Source organism: Bufo bufo, chromosome 4 (assembly GCF_905171765.1).
Source record: "Bufo bufo chromosome 4, aBufBuf1.1, whole genome shotgun sequence".
In the NCBI taxonomy this organism is placed as follows: Eukaryota; Metazoa; Chordata; class Amphibia; order Anura; family Bufonidae; genus Bufo; species Bufo bufo.
Genome location: NC_053392.1, coordinates 464514096 through 464529833, shown reverse-complemented (window position 1 = coordinate 464529833; position 15738 = coordinate 464514096). Strand labels below are relative to the sequence as shown.

Below are 15738 nucleotides of genomic sequence, written 5' to 3'. Positions count from 1 at the left end.
TTTAAAGGGATCTGGGTTCTAACCTAGGAAGGTAGAAAAAAAATATTCAAAATTTTAATATATATATATATATATATATATATTATATATATATATATATATATATATATATATATATTTTTTTTTTTTTTTAGGTAACCATTACTTTTAGGAAACTACATCCCCTTCCCGACCAGACTTTCCTTTCAAAATCCACGCTGAAAGATGAAAGACTTCTGGGCTGGGATGAACTAGCAGACCCTGGTAAAGAAGATCCTCTCTCAATGGTAGGGACCATGGAGGCTGTACTGCCAACCTCAGAAGATTCGAATACCAGGACTCTTGGGCCACTTTGGAGCTATCAGAATACCAGAGGCTTCCTCTCTCTCTGCTTTCTTCAATACTTGATAATGGCAAAATGGAGGTAGGGCGTACCCTAATTCTTGGCTCCAGTCCTGTGCTAACCCGTCCACTGCTGATGGGATGTCCAAATGATTGAGGGAGAAAAAAAAATTCTACCTTCCTGTTGGCTCTTGAGGCAAAAAGGTCCACTGTAGGAAGACCGTACTTCTGGACTATCTGCAAAAATATATTTCTTTGTTCAGACACTATTCTCCCTGTTTTATGGAAACTGAACTAAGGAAGTCCGCTATAACATTCTCCTTCCCCTTCAGATGACCATATTTGTTCCATAATCGACACTCTCCTTTGAGGTGGAAGAAATGTTTTTTGTAAACAGGAGTCCAACTGAATCCCCAAAAAAACGCAAACTTGAGAAGGAATCAGATTTGATTTTGTCCAATTGATTATCCATCCTAGATTTTCTAAAGTGGACCAGAGGAATTTCATCTTTTTCTAGCCCTTCTTTTGACTGAAAGACTATCAAAAAATCGTCTAGATAGGGCACCAGAGTAATTCCTGACTGTCTTAAAAAAGCCGCCAACTCCACTACCACTTTGATGAAGACTCTTGGAGCTTGTCCTACACCGAAGGGAAGCTCTCTGTATTGGAGATGCAGCAATTTCCCCTGAACCCAGACTGCTGTTCTTAAAAACTTTTGGGAGGAGGAATGGATTGGAAAAGATCCAGGCTTGCCATCCAGCAATCTTTGAAGAGGAGGTTCACAGTTGCTTTTACCGTCTCCATTCAAAAATTCTAGTAGACCAGGGATTTGTTCAGTTTCTTCCGATTTAAAATAACCCTGAATGTTCCATTTGGTTTCTTCACTAAAAATAAAGGGGAATAGAAGCCTTTGCCCCTCTCTGTCTTGGGAACTGGACAAACTACTCCCTTGTCTAAAAGAGAAAAAATCTCCGATTTTAAAGCTTAACTTTTTTCCGGATTTCTGGGACGAACTGTGTAAAAAAAATTTTTTGGACGAGAAATTAACTCTAGCCGGAATCAGTTTTCTACTACACTTAGGATCCACTTGTTCTGAGAAATGGACGTCCAGGCTGGGAAGAACTGAGACAGTCTTCCTCCCACATGACTTCTGGCGTCATTGCTGTTTGTCTTTTGGTCTGTTTTCCTGGGTTTTAAACAAAAACACCCCAGATCTTTTAGGAAATTTTTCTCTTTCACTTCTATTACTTTGCCTACCCCTCTGTCTTTTAAAACTGGCCTGGGATTTACGAAAAAAATAAAAAATAAAAATGAAGTTTTGGGGGGAACCGGAAACCCCTTTTTGTCAGAGGCTCTCTCTAAGATGTCATCAAGAGAGGAACCAAACAATCTAGAACCTTCACATGGGACAGAGCAAAGTCTAGACTTGGACCCTTGATCCCCTTTTAATGATTTAAGTCAAATAGCACGCCTTGCTGCATTTGACATGGCAGCTGCTCTGGCAGCAAAACAGACCACATCAGTAGAAGCGTCTGCAAGGAAATCTGCTGCCTTTGGAAGGTTGGGAGGGAGGATAGTAAGTCCTCTCTAGGAGTTTTGTCTCTAATATGAGATTCTAGTCGACCTAACCATAGTCTTAATGACTTGGAGATCCAAGAGGCGGCAATGGCCGGCCTGAGACTTGTAGAGGCACATTTCCAAGTACGTTTAAGATAAACGTCTGCTCTTTTATCTAAAGGGTCTTCTAAACTGCCTAAATCCTCAAATGGAAGAGCCGATTTTTTGGCTATTTTAGCTACAGGGGTATCTACAGAGGGAGCATTGTCCCATACGCCCGCCACTGACTCTTCAAATGGATATTTTTTCTTAACAGAATTCGGTATAAAAATAATTTGTCAGGGCTTTTCCATTCTTTCTTAATCAGTGCTTCTATGTTCTTATGAACGGAGAAAACTATATGGCGTTTAGAGCCATGGCCCTCAAAAACCTGGTCAGCGATAGTCTTAGGCTGTTTTACGTCCTCCAATTGCATTGTGGTTTTCACGGGTTTTAACAAAGGCTCAATATCTTCAGGTGGAAATAGCGCTTTCCCCGCTGAATCCTCATCTGAAGACATAAAATCAGAAGATAAATCCTGACCTGATTCTATGTCTTCGTCTTTGCCAAAAAGATCAGAATCAGAGTCCATGTTATAGGTACGCCTTTATGGCAATTTCGGACGGCCCCGACTGAAGGATTTAAAGGAAGACTTAACTTTAGATCAAACCAAGGCCTTAATAGCTTTAGATAAGCTATGGGATTCTTCCATGACTAACTTACACTGACAAGCTTGACATAGTGGTTTAGCATATGAAGCGGACAACGCTACTCTACATCCTCCACATTCTTTATGTTTAGTTTTGCCGGAAGATTTCTTAGGTGTTTTTGCTACCTACAAAAAAGCAAACACCCAAATGTATTAGTAGAGGATCAATCTCACCAATTCGTAGAGTCAAGCTTCCCCACTCCTCAGGTCCAATACCAGGCTCGTAGGCTTCGAGGGTTCCAACGGATAGGCGCGTCCGGCGTCACCTGGTTCCGAGATTTTTTGTGGAAGCTCCAGATCCTGCACAGCACTGTGTGCGCACCAAGGCTGGCTGTCCCCTCCTGCTGCCAACTTATTACGCACCTCGGCTCCTTTTAACACCAGGCCCAAAAAACACCTAATCCATGAGGCAGGTGAGCCCTCCCCATTCCGGTCAGCGCTGCCGGAAACTGCCTCAATGCGCCGGAAGAAGTGGAGCGCATCGGGAGCATGCTCCGCCATTTTAAAAGTCGGACGCCGGCCACCGCACTACTATGGACCGGGAGCCATATGAACACTGCCACAGTAGCTCCTCAATGAGGCTTGGGAGGAGGCAGGAAGCAGGACAGACTTAGGCGACGGCTCCCCCAGGAGACTTACGCCGCCAGGGATAGGTTTATTATAATCACTGAGGTGTGGTGGGGGTGTGAACCATTTTATCGCTTCAGGTTTCCTTTCCTGGATGGGAGGTCCTAATTCGCATGGGTGGCTTCATGGGTGAGGGGAAAAAGCCACTGCCAGACAACTCTGGTCGCAGTTTATCTTCCCAGAGAATAAATGTACAGGGTCTTTATATACATTAGATGGTTGCCCGGTACTGCCGAAATCAGCAGATGGGCCGACAATCATCTATTGTGTATGGCCTGCTAACAGGAAACCTGTCAGCTGTACTGAAGACAACATGGTGTAGTGACAGGACCCCCGATTTCAGCGTTCTGTCACTTTGTAATGCAGTCAGTACTTTTAGAGTACTAGCATGCCGGACACCACTGCGAGAGAGAGGAGTGTGATAAGGGTCAGTGTTTCGTCCTCCCCAACTTCAGGACGATGAGTGACAGGTTTCTTTCTTATGACAACAGAAACAAAACCTGTCACACATCATGCGGTAGCCGGGGAGGATGGGAATATTGAGCCTCCTCTCCCTTACAGCACTGGCGCATCCTGCAAAGTTACGGATGTCAGGACTCTTAAAGTACTGACTGCCATCACAGAAGTGACAGACTGCCGAAATCAATAGTTCTGTCACAACACTATTCTGCCCTCAGTTCCCTTTAAGTATCACACAGAATAACCAGTGAGACTAACGAAAATCAGAAGGCCCAAATCGTAGACCATTTACTGTGCATTTGGCGTCATCAGATGATCCTGGGAACTAACTTTCAGAGCAGGAAATAAAATGTCAGATTTTTTTCAAACAATTAATTTCCTTATCTTATTGAACATTCAACGGCGCGATGCCTCTAAAACACGTTAATGGAAGAGTGAGCAAAAATAAAAGTACTTGAGTTTAGCAGAAGGTAATATGCAGATTTAACATACCTGAGAGTTTGATTTTTATAGGAACCTGCAGACTTAGCAATTGTATTTGACATGATCTTTTGACAAGATGAAACACTGTCAACTAAGCATCCGCCTTCCGAAATCTTATCACACACATTCAGGTAATACGTATATTCACCCTTTGGATCTTGTGCATGGTAAGGGTTTGCTACAAAACAGGAGAAAAGAAATTCCATTCATGAACATTATTCTTGTAAAGTTGGGTCACTTAAAAGCCAGTCAAGAGGTACATAAGACAAAAAAACACTGCGCTTGTCAAAGCTAAAAACTGAAATCTAGGAATGGTCTCAGAAAAACAAGGAGACTAACCAGTGGAAGCAAGGACAAAGTAGAGGAAATTGGAACATTACTAATGGAAGCGTTGTTAAGTACAATGCACATCACATGAATATGAGAGCAGAAGGTTTCATAAGGTCTGTTCTGTAGAACATTCACAGCAGCATTACAAAAAAATCGGCTGATAAAGGCTTTTCTGTAACAAGTCGCATTAGTACTTTAACAAAATAAGATGACTCCTGATGGCCAGGTTTTGCATTCAGGATGAAGAAAAGGCAACAAACTACACTGGACCACCACTTCCTTAACATTGGAAGGAACAGACAAGTAATCAGGCTGGGTAAAGATGGAGTTGCAAAATCCAGCATAGACCACTGGAGGAACTGAAGGACATAAGGCCAATCCTCATTCCAGCAGCTCAAATAACCCATGTTTAGCCACTAGACACAAACCAGAATAAGGAAAATGCCATCTGAGATCGGTTTTTGGGAACATCTTTCTAATAAAGTTGATCTAGTAGAATCAGGCAAGTGTTGGAGATGATTTCCATTATGACAGTCATGGCAACCTTCTCAGCTTACAAAATACAGAAATCAGTGTGCCATGCCTCTAACCCGATTATCACCTTCACTGTCAACAGTGAAAAGGACATAGTCAGGTCCATAAATATTGGGACATGGACACAATTCTAACATTTTTGGCTCTATACACTACCACAATGGATTTGAAATGAAACAAACAAGATGTGCTTTAACTGTAGACTGTCCGCTTTAATTTGAGGGTATTTACATCCAAATCAGGTGAACGGTGTAGGAATTACAACAGTTTGCATATGTGCCTCCCACTTGTTAAGGGACCAAAAGTATTGGGACAATAATAATCATAAATCAAACTTTTACTTTTTAATACTTGGTTGCAAATCCTTTGCAGTCAATTACAGCCTGATGTCTGGAACGCATAGACATCACCAGACGCTGGGTTTCATCCCTATGTAACATGTCATATTAGGACTAGAGCTTATATCAGATAGGAGGAGATATGTGGCTTAATAATTTGTGTGAATTTAAAGGAATATCTCACCTATGTGTTTACCAATTAATTGTGCATTTTTTATTCTATTTTCTAGAGATAATTATGTGGGGAGCGATCTTGCCCGAGCTAATGTTAACAGCATATGAAGATATGCTTTACAGCAGTCACATGGAGTACAGGCACAATAGACAGGAATTGTCTTCTATTAGAGAGTTTTCTTGACATAATATGTGACTTAGGCCTCATGCACACAACAGTTGTTTTTCTTGGCCTCCGTTGCGTTTTTTTTTGCGGATAGGATGGGGACCCATTCATTTCAATGTGTCAGCCAAAAAATGCTGATTATTCATTCGTTTGTGTTCCGCGTCCGTTGTCCTTGTTTTCCTTCAGCAAAAAAAATAGTGCATGTCCTACTTTTATTACAAAGGATCTGGGGGAAAAAACGGATCCTCCAAAAAAAAAAAAAAAAACAGATGCCGTATCAATTTTTTTTGGCGGACGCAAAAAACAACTGTCGTGTGCATGAGGCCTTATACAGAGAACATTCTGCAGTGAGGGGGAGTGTATAAGATCTGATGCCATTTATTTGGACTGGTTGATCCCATGTCATCTACATATAGGCGCTACCTTGCATTGCAATCCTGCCTGTGACGATAATGAGATGACTGCTGAAAAGTGATCTGTACAGACCAGAAAGTGTAGGCACTGTATTAGGCTTAGTGGCCAGAATTTATTTTTAATAAAATCAAAATAAACAATAGATCATTTTCTGATTACATATTCCCTTTACATTTAAGGTAATATTCTTTTGGACACAGACGCATTTTTATACAGCACGATTGTCATTTACGTCCGGAAAAGTTTGCTCAAGCTGTACAGGCCATTGGCTCTTGGACGTATCGTTACATACTGACACTGTGCACACACAGGGCCTAGAGAAAACCAGGGAGCAATGAGTACAGCACTACAGTCACTTCACCCTGCGCCTTCTGGGTACTAGTGAGCGCTTTCATAATTTAAGTGCTCAATAGTAAGTATTCATTTTGTAAGATGCACATTTTTTTTTGGGGGGGGGGGGGGGGTCTTGTAAAGTGGAAAACAAGGTATATTTAATTTAGCTACTTGTAAGGCATTTACTACTACTTTTGTTCAAAAACTAGAGACACTAAATCTGACCTGGTTTTTCTCTGAGTGGAGACAAGTCAATTAAAATTCCTCTTTTCTTGCTGAAGAGTGTACAATTGTCACTTTCTAAGTAATCTACGTGACACGCATTCTCTGTAACCCATTCCACCTCATAGCGACAATTGCTGCTTGCTGTTAGTTTGGGGTCAGTAACCTACAAGAAAAAAAAAAATTATTCCATATTTCCAAAATACGCAAGAGCAGTTCATTTAGTACGAAAAACAGAAGACCATAAGAATAGGTACAATAGGTTAAGCACAATTAAAGCGGTGGTCTATCAGTAAAATGTGGCTGGAGTGTGTCAGCAGTTCCTGCAAGACGAAGGCATTGATGCTATGGACTGGCCCGCTCGTTCCCCAGACCTGAATCCAATTGAGCACATCTGGGACATCATGTCTCGCTCTATCCACCAACGTCACGTTGCACCACAGACTGTCCAGGAGTTGGCAGATTCTTTAGTCCAGGTCTGGGAGGAGATCCCTCAGGAGACCGTCCGCCACCTCATCAGGAGCATGCACAGGCGTTGTAGGGAGGTCATACAGGCACGTGGAGGCCACACACACTACTGAGCCTCATTTTGACTTGTTTTAAGGACATTACATCAAAGTTGGATCAGCCTGTAGTGTGTTTTTCCACTTTAATTTTGAGTGCGACTCCAAATCCAGACCTCCATGGGTTGAAAAATTTGATTTCCATTTTTTTTATTTTTGTGTGATTTTGTTGTCAGCACATTCAACTATGTAAAGAACAGTATTTCAGAAGAATATTTAATTAATTCAGATCTAGGATGTGTTATTTTTGTGTTCCCTTTATTTTTTTTGAGCAGAATATAAATATATATAAATATATATATATATATATATATATATATATATATATATATATATATATATATATATATATATATATATATACACACACACTACAGACCAAAAGTTTGGACACACCTTCTCATGCAAAGAGTTTTCTTTATTTTCATGACTATGAAAATTGTAGATTCACACTGAAGGCACCAAAACTATGAATTAACACATGTGTATTTATATACATAACAAACAAGTGTGAAACAACTGAAAATATGGCATATTCTAGGTTCTTCAAAGTAGCCACCTTTTGCTTTGATTACTGCTTTGCACACTCTTGGCATTCTCTTGATGAGCTTCAAGAGGTAGTCCCCTGAAATGGTCTTCCAACAGTCTTGAAGGAGTTCCCATGTGTTAATGTGTTAATTCATAGTTTTGATGCCTTCATAGTCATGAAAATAAAGAAAACTCTTTGAATGAGAAGGTGTGTCAAACTTTTGGTCTGTACTGTACATTATATATATATATATATATATATATATATTATATATATATATATATAATAAAAAAGTAAAAAGAAACAATACTAACCCTCACTGCAGTATACACCATCCCCCATGCCACTGTTATTCTGTTTTGTCAATTGCCATAGTGGTGACCTACCTCAACCAGTAACTGGTGTTTCTGGTATGGGACTGGGAAGGCACAAAACAGTGTCGAAACGGCAGCTGCGATGGCATGGTGGCTTCTTTACTTTTAACCTCTGTGAGTCTTATATAGATTAATACTGCTGGACAACCCCTTTTGACTGGTAATGGAAGTCACCTATAAGGGTATATTTCACAGGCGGCAAATTCGTTCCAGAAAATTATGCGACCGTCTCAATCATCTGAATAGGGTTTGCAGAAACCCATGTGCAACCTCATTCAGATGTATAGAACAGATTTTCAGTCAGGGCAATAACTGCAACAAATGTGCTAAATGGCAATACACCCAGAAACCTACAGCAAGCTAACCCATACTGAAATGTCAACTCCTTCCCGACCACACCATGTAAATTATACAGACTGAAAGACTGGTTCCTGTGCCTCCAAGCCATTCATTTATGTGGCAAGATTGATGGCACGGCACGCTCCTGTACCCAGTGCCATCTGCAAGATCAGCATTTCACACAGACATAGGTGCTCAGGCAATAATACTTTACTTTTAGGCAGAATATATATTATGCCAAACAAATCATTGCCCCTGGCCACCAATGTTTGACTCTCCTTGATCATTAATTACATGAGTCTCTTCAGGCATCTGAGATTCCTGATTAAAGCTGTCTTCTGGGACCCATCATCATCATCAATATCAGATCAGTGGAGCTCTGTAACACAGGACCCCTAATGATTAGCTATTCTCTTGGTATAGAAAAACTTCAGATTAGCCGCATTAAATAGGGCTAACCCTTGACCAGAAGAAATCTGATGATCAGCCTTGGATTTCTACCCAAGATCTAGCAAATACCCATCTGTTACTTGAACATACCCCATAAAATACTCACTAACCTCAGTTCCAGAAGATGGACAAGAAAATGTTATTTTTACTGTTGGAGAATGGCCATTGCAAAAGTCAGGTTTGTTATCTGTTTCATACTGAAGAACCAGCCTAGAAAACATAAAAAGTGGTTCATATTCAAAAGTGGTGACCAGAAATACATGTAGTTGAGGGTCAGACAGGTGAGACCCCCACTAGCTGTTAATTATTGTAATAACTAAGCATGCTAAACCAAAAGGTGATCTAACATTTAAGCTATTCAAAGAAAGCACAATTAAAGGGTTTTTCTGCTTTCCCCATATTAATGACCTATACTTAGGTCATCAATATCAGTCTGGCAGGGGTCTGACTCCCAGCACCCCGCCTGCTCATCGCCATTGCAGAAGTGAGAACACAATGCAACCACGAGCGCAGCATTCTCTTCATACAGCCGATTGGCGGGAGTGCTGAGAGTTGGACCCTCAAAGATCTAATCAGAGGAAAGGTCATCCACATATACTGGTTGCACAGTGCCGTTAAGGTTCCCCAGTTTTACAAAGAATCTTTCTTAAAATCACATAAAAGGCTATATCCTATTTGTTCTGAAAAGTATGGAAGTGTCAAACCTATTGAAAAAGAAGTAAAATCATACCTGTCTTTTTCATAAGAGGCAAGAGCACTTTTTGGTTGTCCGACATCATACGCCTTACCATCTTTTATAAGGCAAGCAGCACTTTTTGGGGGACAGCTTGAGGTGTTTCCCACAGAGGTGCCTATGAAGGATAATAAGACAACAATGGTCAGCCACAGCAACACATATCCGTCATCACTGGTTAAACTAAAGCCAGTTAGACCAGTTCAGAAAAAAAAACATGCTGGAGAACGTGGTGACACTTTCCAGTAACAGATGAGGGATGAGCAGATGTTTCCAGTTTACAAGCTACTTGTAAAGTCAGAGCCAGGTGATCTACTGACCACAGGTCAATAGCTCACCACCCAAGAGCTGGCATGCACAAGTTTTCTTCATTGTTCCTTAGGAGGATGAGGTCATCAGTATCACAGATGCTTATCTATAGTATCCTTGTCTGTCTCTCCCCATCAAGTCTTCCTGTGACACACCAACTCTAACTTTCTAGTTCTCTCTCTCTCTTCTCAGTTACGCTTGAAGGGATTGTTCACCCCTTTGTAGAGACTCTCCAGCGTTGCCAGACCCCTAGTGGTAATCATACCGTACTTACCTGATCTCCACCGCTAGGTTCTGGGGGGGGGGGGGGGGATAAAAAAAAAAAAAAAGTCAGATAGGGTGGATTCAGACATACCTACCCTTTCCAACTTTTTTTTTTGTGCACTTGTGCTTTTTGTTGTTGTTCTTCTCTTTGTGCCATTGTTTGTAAAGCACATTGTTTTAAAATAATGGCACTAGAAAAAAAACATAACAAAACTCATGCAGTATGGAAAAATTACACTGCAAGTGGTTTTTAGGAACGTGTTTTTAAAAAAACACCAGAACTAGCATTACTCACCCCATTCCTCAACGAAAAAGCCAGGAATGGCCCACTCAGCCACTCACAGATTGGAGGAGAGTTCTCCTCAGACGTGAAGCCATTTGGATAGTGACTATGGGCAGGCGTTATCCAAATGGCTTAAGCCTTAAACCGGTTTCGGCTTATTTTTATTATGTCATTATTCTCTACAATTATTATTTGTTCACAATAGGTCACTGAAAACCATTTGTGTTTTTCATGTACCGTATTTGTGCTTTCTTGCATATTCTCTGTAGGCACAGTTCACAGTTCCATGACAGATTATTCAAAGTGATGTTCTCCACGCACGTCTTGCTTTTCAACATTTAAAGTCATTTTATCCTTTATGTATTGTGCTATAACTAAGGGCTCACGGCCCGAAAGCGGTCGGCGCTATGTTTTTAACTTTATGTCCCGAGATGAAATAAAGACATTTTACGCTTATCCTACGAGTGCTTAGCAGACTACTTATGGAGGCGAGCTGATTCTAACCTACGTTCCTACTAGCGGTGACACGCCTCAGCCTCTTCATGTCAGGAAGTGGGGAAAAGTGAGGACCGGAGCAGCAGCAGGGATGGATGAAGGTAATGCTTCTAGGTCACTGCTTTTCTTGTTAATGTTCTGTCCAGAACTAGAGTCATAGTTGTCTGTTATTGCAGTTATTAATTAGAAGAAGTCGTCCCAGTAGAAATATATCGATTTGTTGGCTATTCCTACCATACATAATTTAAACCAATTGAAATATTCCCCAAAACCTCAACGTGCTATGTATAACTCCCAAGCTTTGAGTATTTCACGTGCAGCTAGAGTTTGGCGAGGAAAGTCTGGGCACCTGGGAGATCAGCAACATCTAAAACTGAAGCAGATGGAGAAGGCACAGCTAAAACCTGGAGACAACTGATATGTGGTGGAGCAGTCAGGAAAATGTATCTTGCCCATCACCTGAAACTACTTTGGCATTATTTTTTGAGATCTACCTAATTAGCAATACAGAGGAGAAATCCCCTATCTAAAATCACTGTGTGCCAAGTAATACATAACTCCTATACATCAACATCTCTCCATTTTGGGTCCCATAAATGTAAAATACTCAACCTGGCGCATCCCTTACCGGATCAGTGTATGCCCTTTTCAGCAGTGAGATGTAAACTGGGGCCCCATTTCCACGTATTGATTAACCGGCAGTGCTATCATCTCCACTGTGTGAGTCGTTCCATTATAAAGAGGATTTTCTGCCAAGCGAAACCATTGTGCTAAAAGCATTCTCATGTGTTGCTGGCTGCTGTAATATCATTTACTAATGGACAGCATCTATCCAAACGTCAGCCTTAATGATACTGACTCAGATGTAGCAGAAATAACATTACGCATTAATAAACGTAAAATATCTCATACTACTGAAACTGCACTTAGTCATGGATCCGAGAGAAAATAAAATCCATCCCTATAACATATTACTTGTAGTTCTTGTTTGCATACCTAAAGGGGTTCTCCGGTTTCATAATGGCATTTTTTTTTTTTTTTATCTGCCCAGGGTGCCTCAAAAACTGCATAATTTTGCCCCACATACCCGTTTTCACATCAGCACTTTACTTTCCCTTTTTTCGGCATCACTGCATTCCGGCAGGATGTTTACATGCAGAATTTCCTGTTTTCATCATCTTACTGCTGGTTTTGCTAACCAAACCCAGATTGTATTGCTCAGTTAGGTTTCTCAGGGCTTGCTCCACTTTGCGAATATGGAAAAGGGAGGTATAGATGGCATAACTACCTTGGCAGGTGAAGCAAGCCATGTCTAACATTAAAGAGCAGTAAGATTCAGTTAGCAAACCCAACAGGAAGTTCTGCATGTACAAATCATGCCAGGCTGCAGAGATGCTGAGAAAAGGGGAAGAAAAGGGCTGATATTAAAAACTTATTCTCTAGCACATAAGAAAAGGCAACTGATATCATAAGTTTCAGTGAAGATAATATTTTTACCAGTGGCTGTAGTTATCCGCTCCCGTCTAGTTCTCCGCTGTGCTATGTGACCGACACAATGACTCTCCAACTGACAGGAAGTCAGTTTCTCCATTCATTCCTATGGGAGCCACAAGGTCATTCTCCTAGGAATGAATAGAGAAACTGACTTCCTGTCTAAGGCGCTGCATCAGTCGGAGAGTCAGAGTGTAGGTCAGACTCCGCTGAGGAGAAGGGGCAGAATAAAGCACTTTCACACTTACATTTTTGTTTTCCAGTATAGAGGATATCAATACCGGAAAAAAAAATATATATAAAAGTTTCTGTTTAGTCCTCATGCATTCCGAATGGAAGAGATCCGTTCAGGATGCATCATAATGTCTTCTGTTTCGTCAGCATTCCGTTTTATGACTGGACACAAAACCGCTGCACGCTGCGTTTTTGTGTCATAACAAAGGAAAAAAACGGATTCTGCACTGAAGACAATGTAAGTGTCGCGACCTATCGCTGACCCTGTTGTGCCTGTGGTCAGAAGGTCACAGTGGGTGGCTACTCACTCGGTTTCAAGAGAGATCGCTCCGTGACCTAGTGCTGGGAATGGATTCCGGTCCAGGTTTTCCTGCTTAGGTTTGCAATCCTTTCTGTCCCATTTAGGAATCTGTAGCTTTTCCTTTCAGCTGTTCTGTCAGCCACTCCCAGCTACTATATATTCTCCCTTTCTGCTTCCCTTGTTGCCAGATATAGACCTTCTCTCCAGATCTTCTATTCTGACCTCTGGTGGTGGAGTTGCTGTGGAGCTGTCGGATCTCTGGTTCTCTCCTGTTTGTTTTCTTCTTTCTGGGACCGTTTGTGTTGTTTGCCCTTTCCCTGTTACCCTAGGTGTCAGTGGTGAGGACTAGTGCTCCCACAATCCTATTCACTACCTATGGCTTATTTCAGGGCAAGCCAGGGATGAGGCACATGATCGGCGTGCAGGTTAGCAGCCCATCTAGGGACGTCAGGGCAGCCAGGTGCCAGTGCCAAGTGAGTTAGGGGATCACCACTCCTCCCTCTCCCTAGTGAAAGGGTACTCTCCTTCCCTCCCCTCTGCGCCTCACGTCTGTTACCGGCCATATCAGACGTGATAGTAAGTCAATGCAGCCTAAAAAAACGGATCGACTTTCAATGTATTTGATGACGGACCTGTTTATTTCCGTTTTGAATTCACACAACCACATCCTAACAGAACGAATGCATTCTGATGTGCAAAATCAAAAACGGATCAGTTTAATTCCAGTATTAAGATCCTCTGCTGGATTTCAATACCGGAATTAACATCGCAAGTGTGAAAGTAGCCCAACTAACAACTATAACCACTGGTCAGAAGATTACCGTCACTACAATTTATATCATGTACATTTCTAACGGGCCAGAGAATATACATTTTTGAAGGAGTGCTTCTTTAATTTGGCCAATCGTACAAGTCCATTTTGATAGAGAAGCATAAATGAGAACATAAATGTCTTGTAGTCTTCCAAACACAAGATGAAGAAAATAGGCAGCACTCACCACTGGTTCTTGTAAAAGAATGCGATGTCTATCCCCGCCCTGAACGGGGTGCGGGACGACCTCCACTCCGGCGAACCGGAGCGCTTTTACATTTCCTCTGTGTACGTATGTGGTTTATGTTTTGATGTGTGACTGTGGTAATTTCTATATAGGAAAAACCATCAGGTGTTTATTTGAAAGGATCAGAGAACATGAACGGGAAAGGGCTGTCGCAGATTAATTGATCATGTGAGAGAAGTACACAGAGGAAATGTAAAAGCGCTCCGGTTCGCCGGAGTGGAGGTCGTCCCGCACCCAGTTCAGGGCGGGGAAAGACATCGCATTATTTTACAAAAGGGAAAAAAATGGATTATATGTACAGAAGCATTGGGTCAGTTAGGTCTCAATGACCAGAATGATTTAAATGTGTTTTTGTAACTGCATGCTTTCTGTTGTACATTTTTACTGATGGACCCTTATATTTGTGGCGTCTGGTTTGTTAGGGGTTTCCATGACAACTAGACGCCGGGTATAAGAGGCCAGCACGTAGATCCGTGCTTACGTAGTGGCCTGAGGAAGCCCGAGTATTCGTGCGCGAAACTGCCGTCGCCGCTTGCATGTGAATTTGGCAATCTGTTACCCAGCCGCATGAAATCTGCTTACATGAAATAAAAGAAGCAAGAACCAGTGGCGAGTGCTGCCTATTTTCTTCATCTTGTGTTTGGAAGATTTGGATGCCTTGATTTCATGGATTGTGCACCGCTGTGACTGGTTTTCTGGAGGTGTCGAGAGGTGTTTGTCAAGCACTCAGTGTTGTTGGTGTGGACCGGCAGTGCTACCTGTGATTCTATTGTGTGAAATAAATGTCTTGTAGAACAAAGGATCAACATATTAAAATCCATCATCAGACGGTGAGGAGGACCAGAAAGTCAAGTTATACAGATCTATACAGATACAAAGTTGATCCTGGAATTTATATAATGCACAAGACCAACTTTATATGATTGGCAAATCATCCTAAAATAATTAAATGTGGCGACAAACAAAATTTTGTGGGGAGGTATAAAATAAACTTTAAAGAAGTTGTGCAGGCTATATAGAAATATATATATTTTGATGATCTATCGTCAGGATAGGGCATCAATATCTAGCACTACGAGGAACATTTATCATTCCCTGTGCGCCTGAAAAGTGGCGGTAAAAAGTCGCAGGTGACTCCAAAGGATATACATAAATGTCTGACAGATATGGGTATCAACCCAGTGACCTATTGGTTAACATTGTGTAGTTGCACCAAATTTATGAAATGGTGCACATTTTTCATTTATTTGGTGCAACTGCACTGTGTTGTATGACTAGTGATGATTTTTCACATTTTAGCTATTTTCCGCTCTGCTAATCTGTAGTATTACTCTTAGATTTTGGATTTGAGCTGGTCAATGTCGATTGTAAATTTTAACATATTACATGCCCAATTTCAAGTAATCAGGTCTTCGCTAATTTTACAAAAGCAATTAGGGAAGGGAACATTTTTGGAGAGGGTTATTTTTCAGGTATACCAATGGAGGACTTTTGTTTTATTATTAGAATATTTTTAGACCATTCCACTTTTCCACTGTAATCAGGGTTGCTTTTAGCAACATTGGATGCTGGATTCTTCTTGTCTGTTCCAATTATATATAAAAAAAAA

General features: G+C 41.3%; 1 protein-coding gene across 2 annotated transcripts in view; it reads right to left on the bottom strand.

The window, feature by feature from the left end:
• The window catches only part of IGF2R (insulin like growth factor 2 receptor), a 231858-nt gene that overhangs the window by 154968 nt on the left and 61152 nt on the right, over nt 1–15738 (bottom strand). For both annotated transcript variants that reach the window (XM_040429474.1, XM_040429475.1), the window contains exons 6-9: nt 9692–9812; nt 9072–9171; nt 6710–6872; nt 4205–4373 (exon numbers count right to left, since the gene is read on the bottom strand). In XM_040429474.1, the coding sequence (XP_040285408.1) occupies nt 4205–4373; nt 6710–6872; nt 9072–9171; nt 9692–9812 (553 nt within the window). The remainder of the gene's footprint in view (nt 1–4204; nt 4374–6709; nt 6873–9071; nt 9172–9691; nt 9813–15738) is intronic.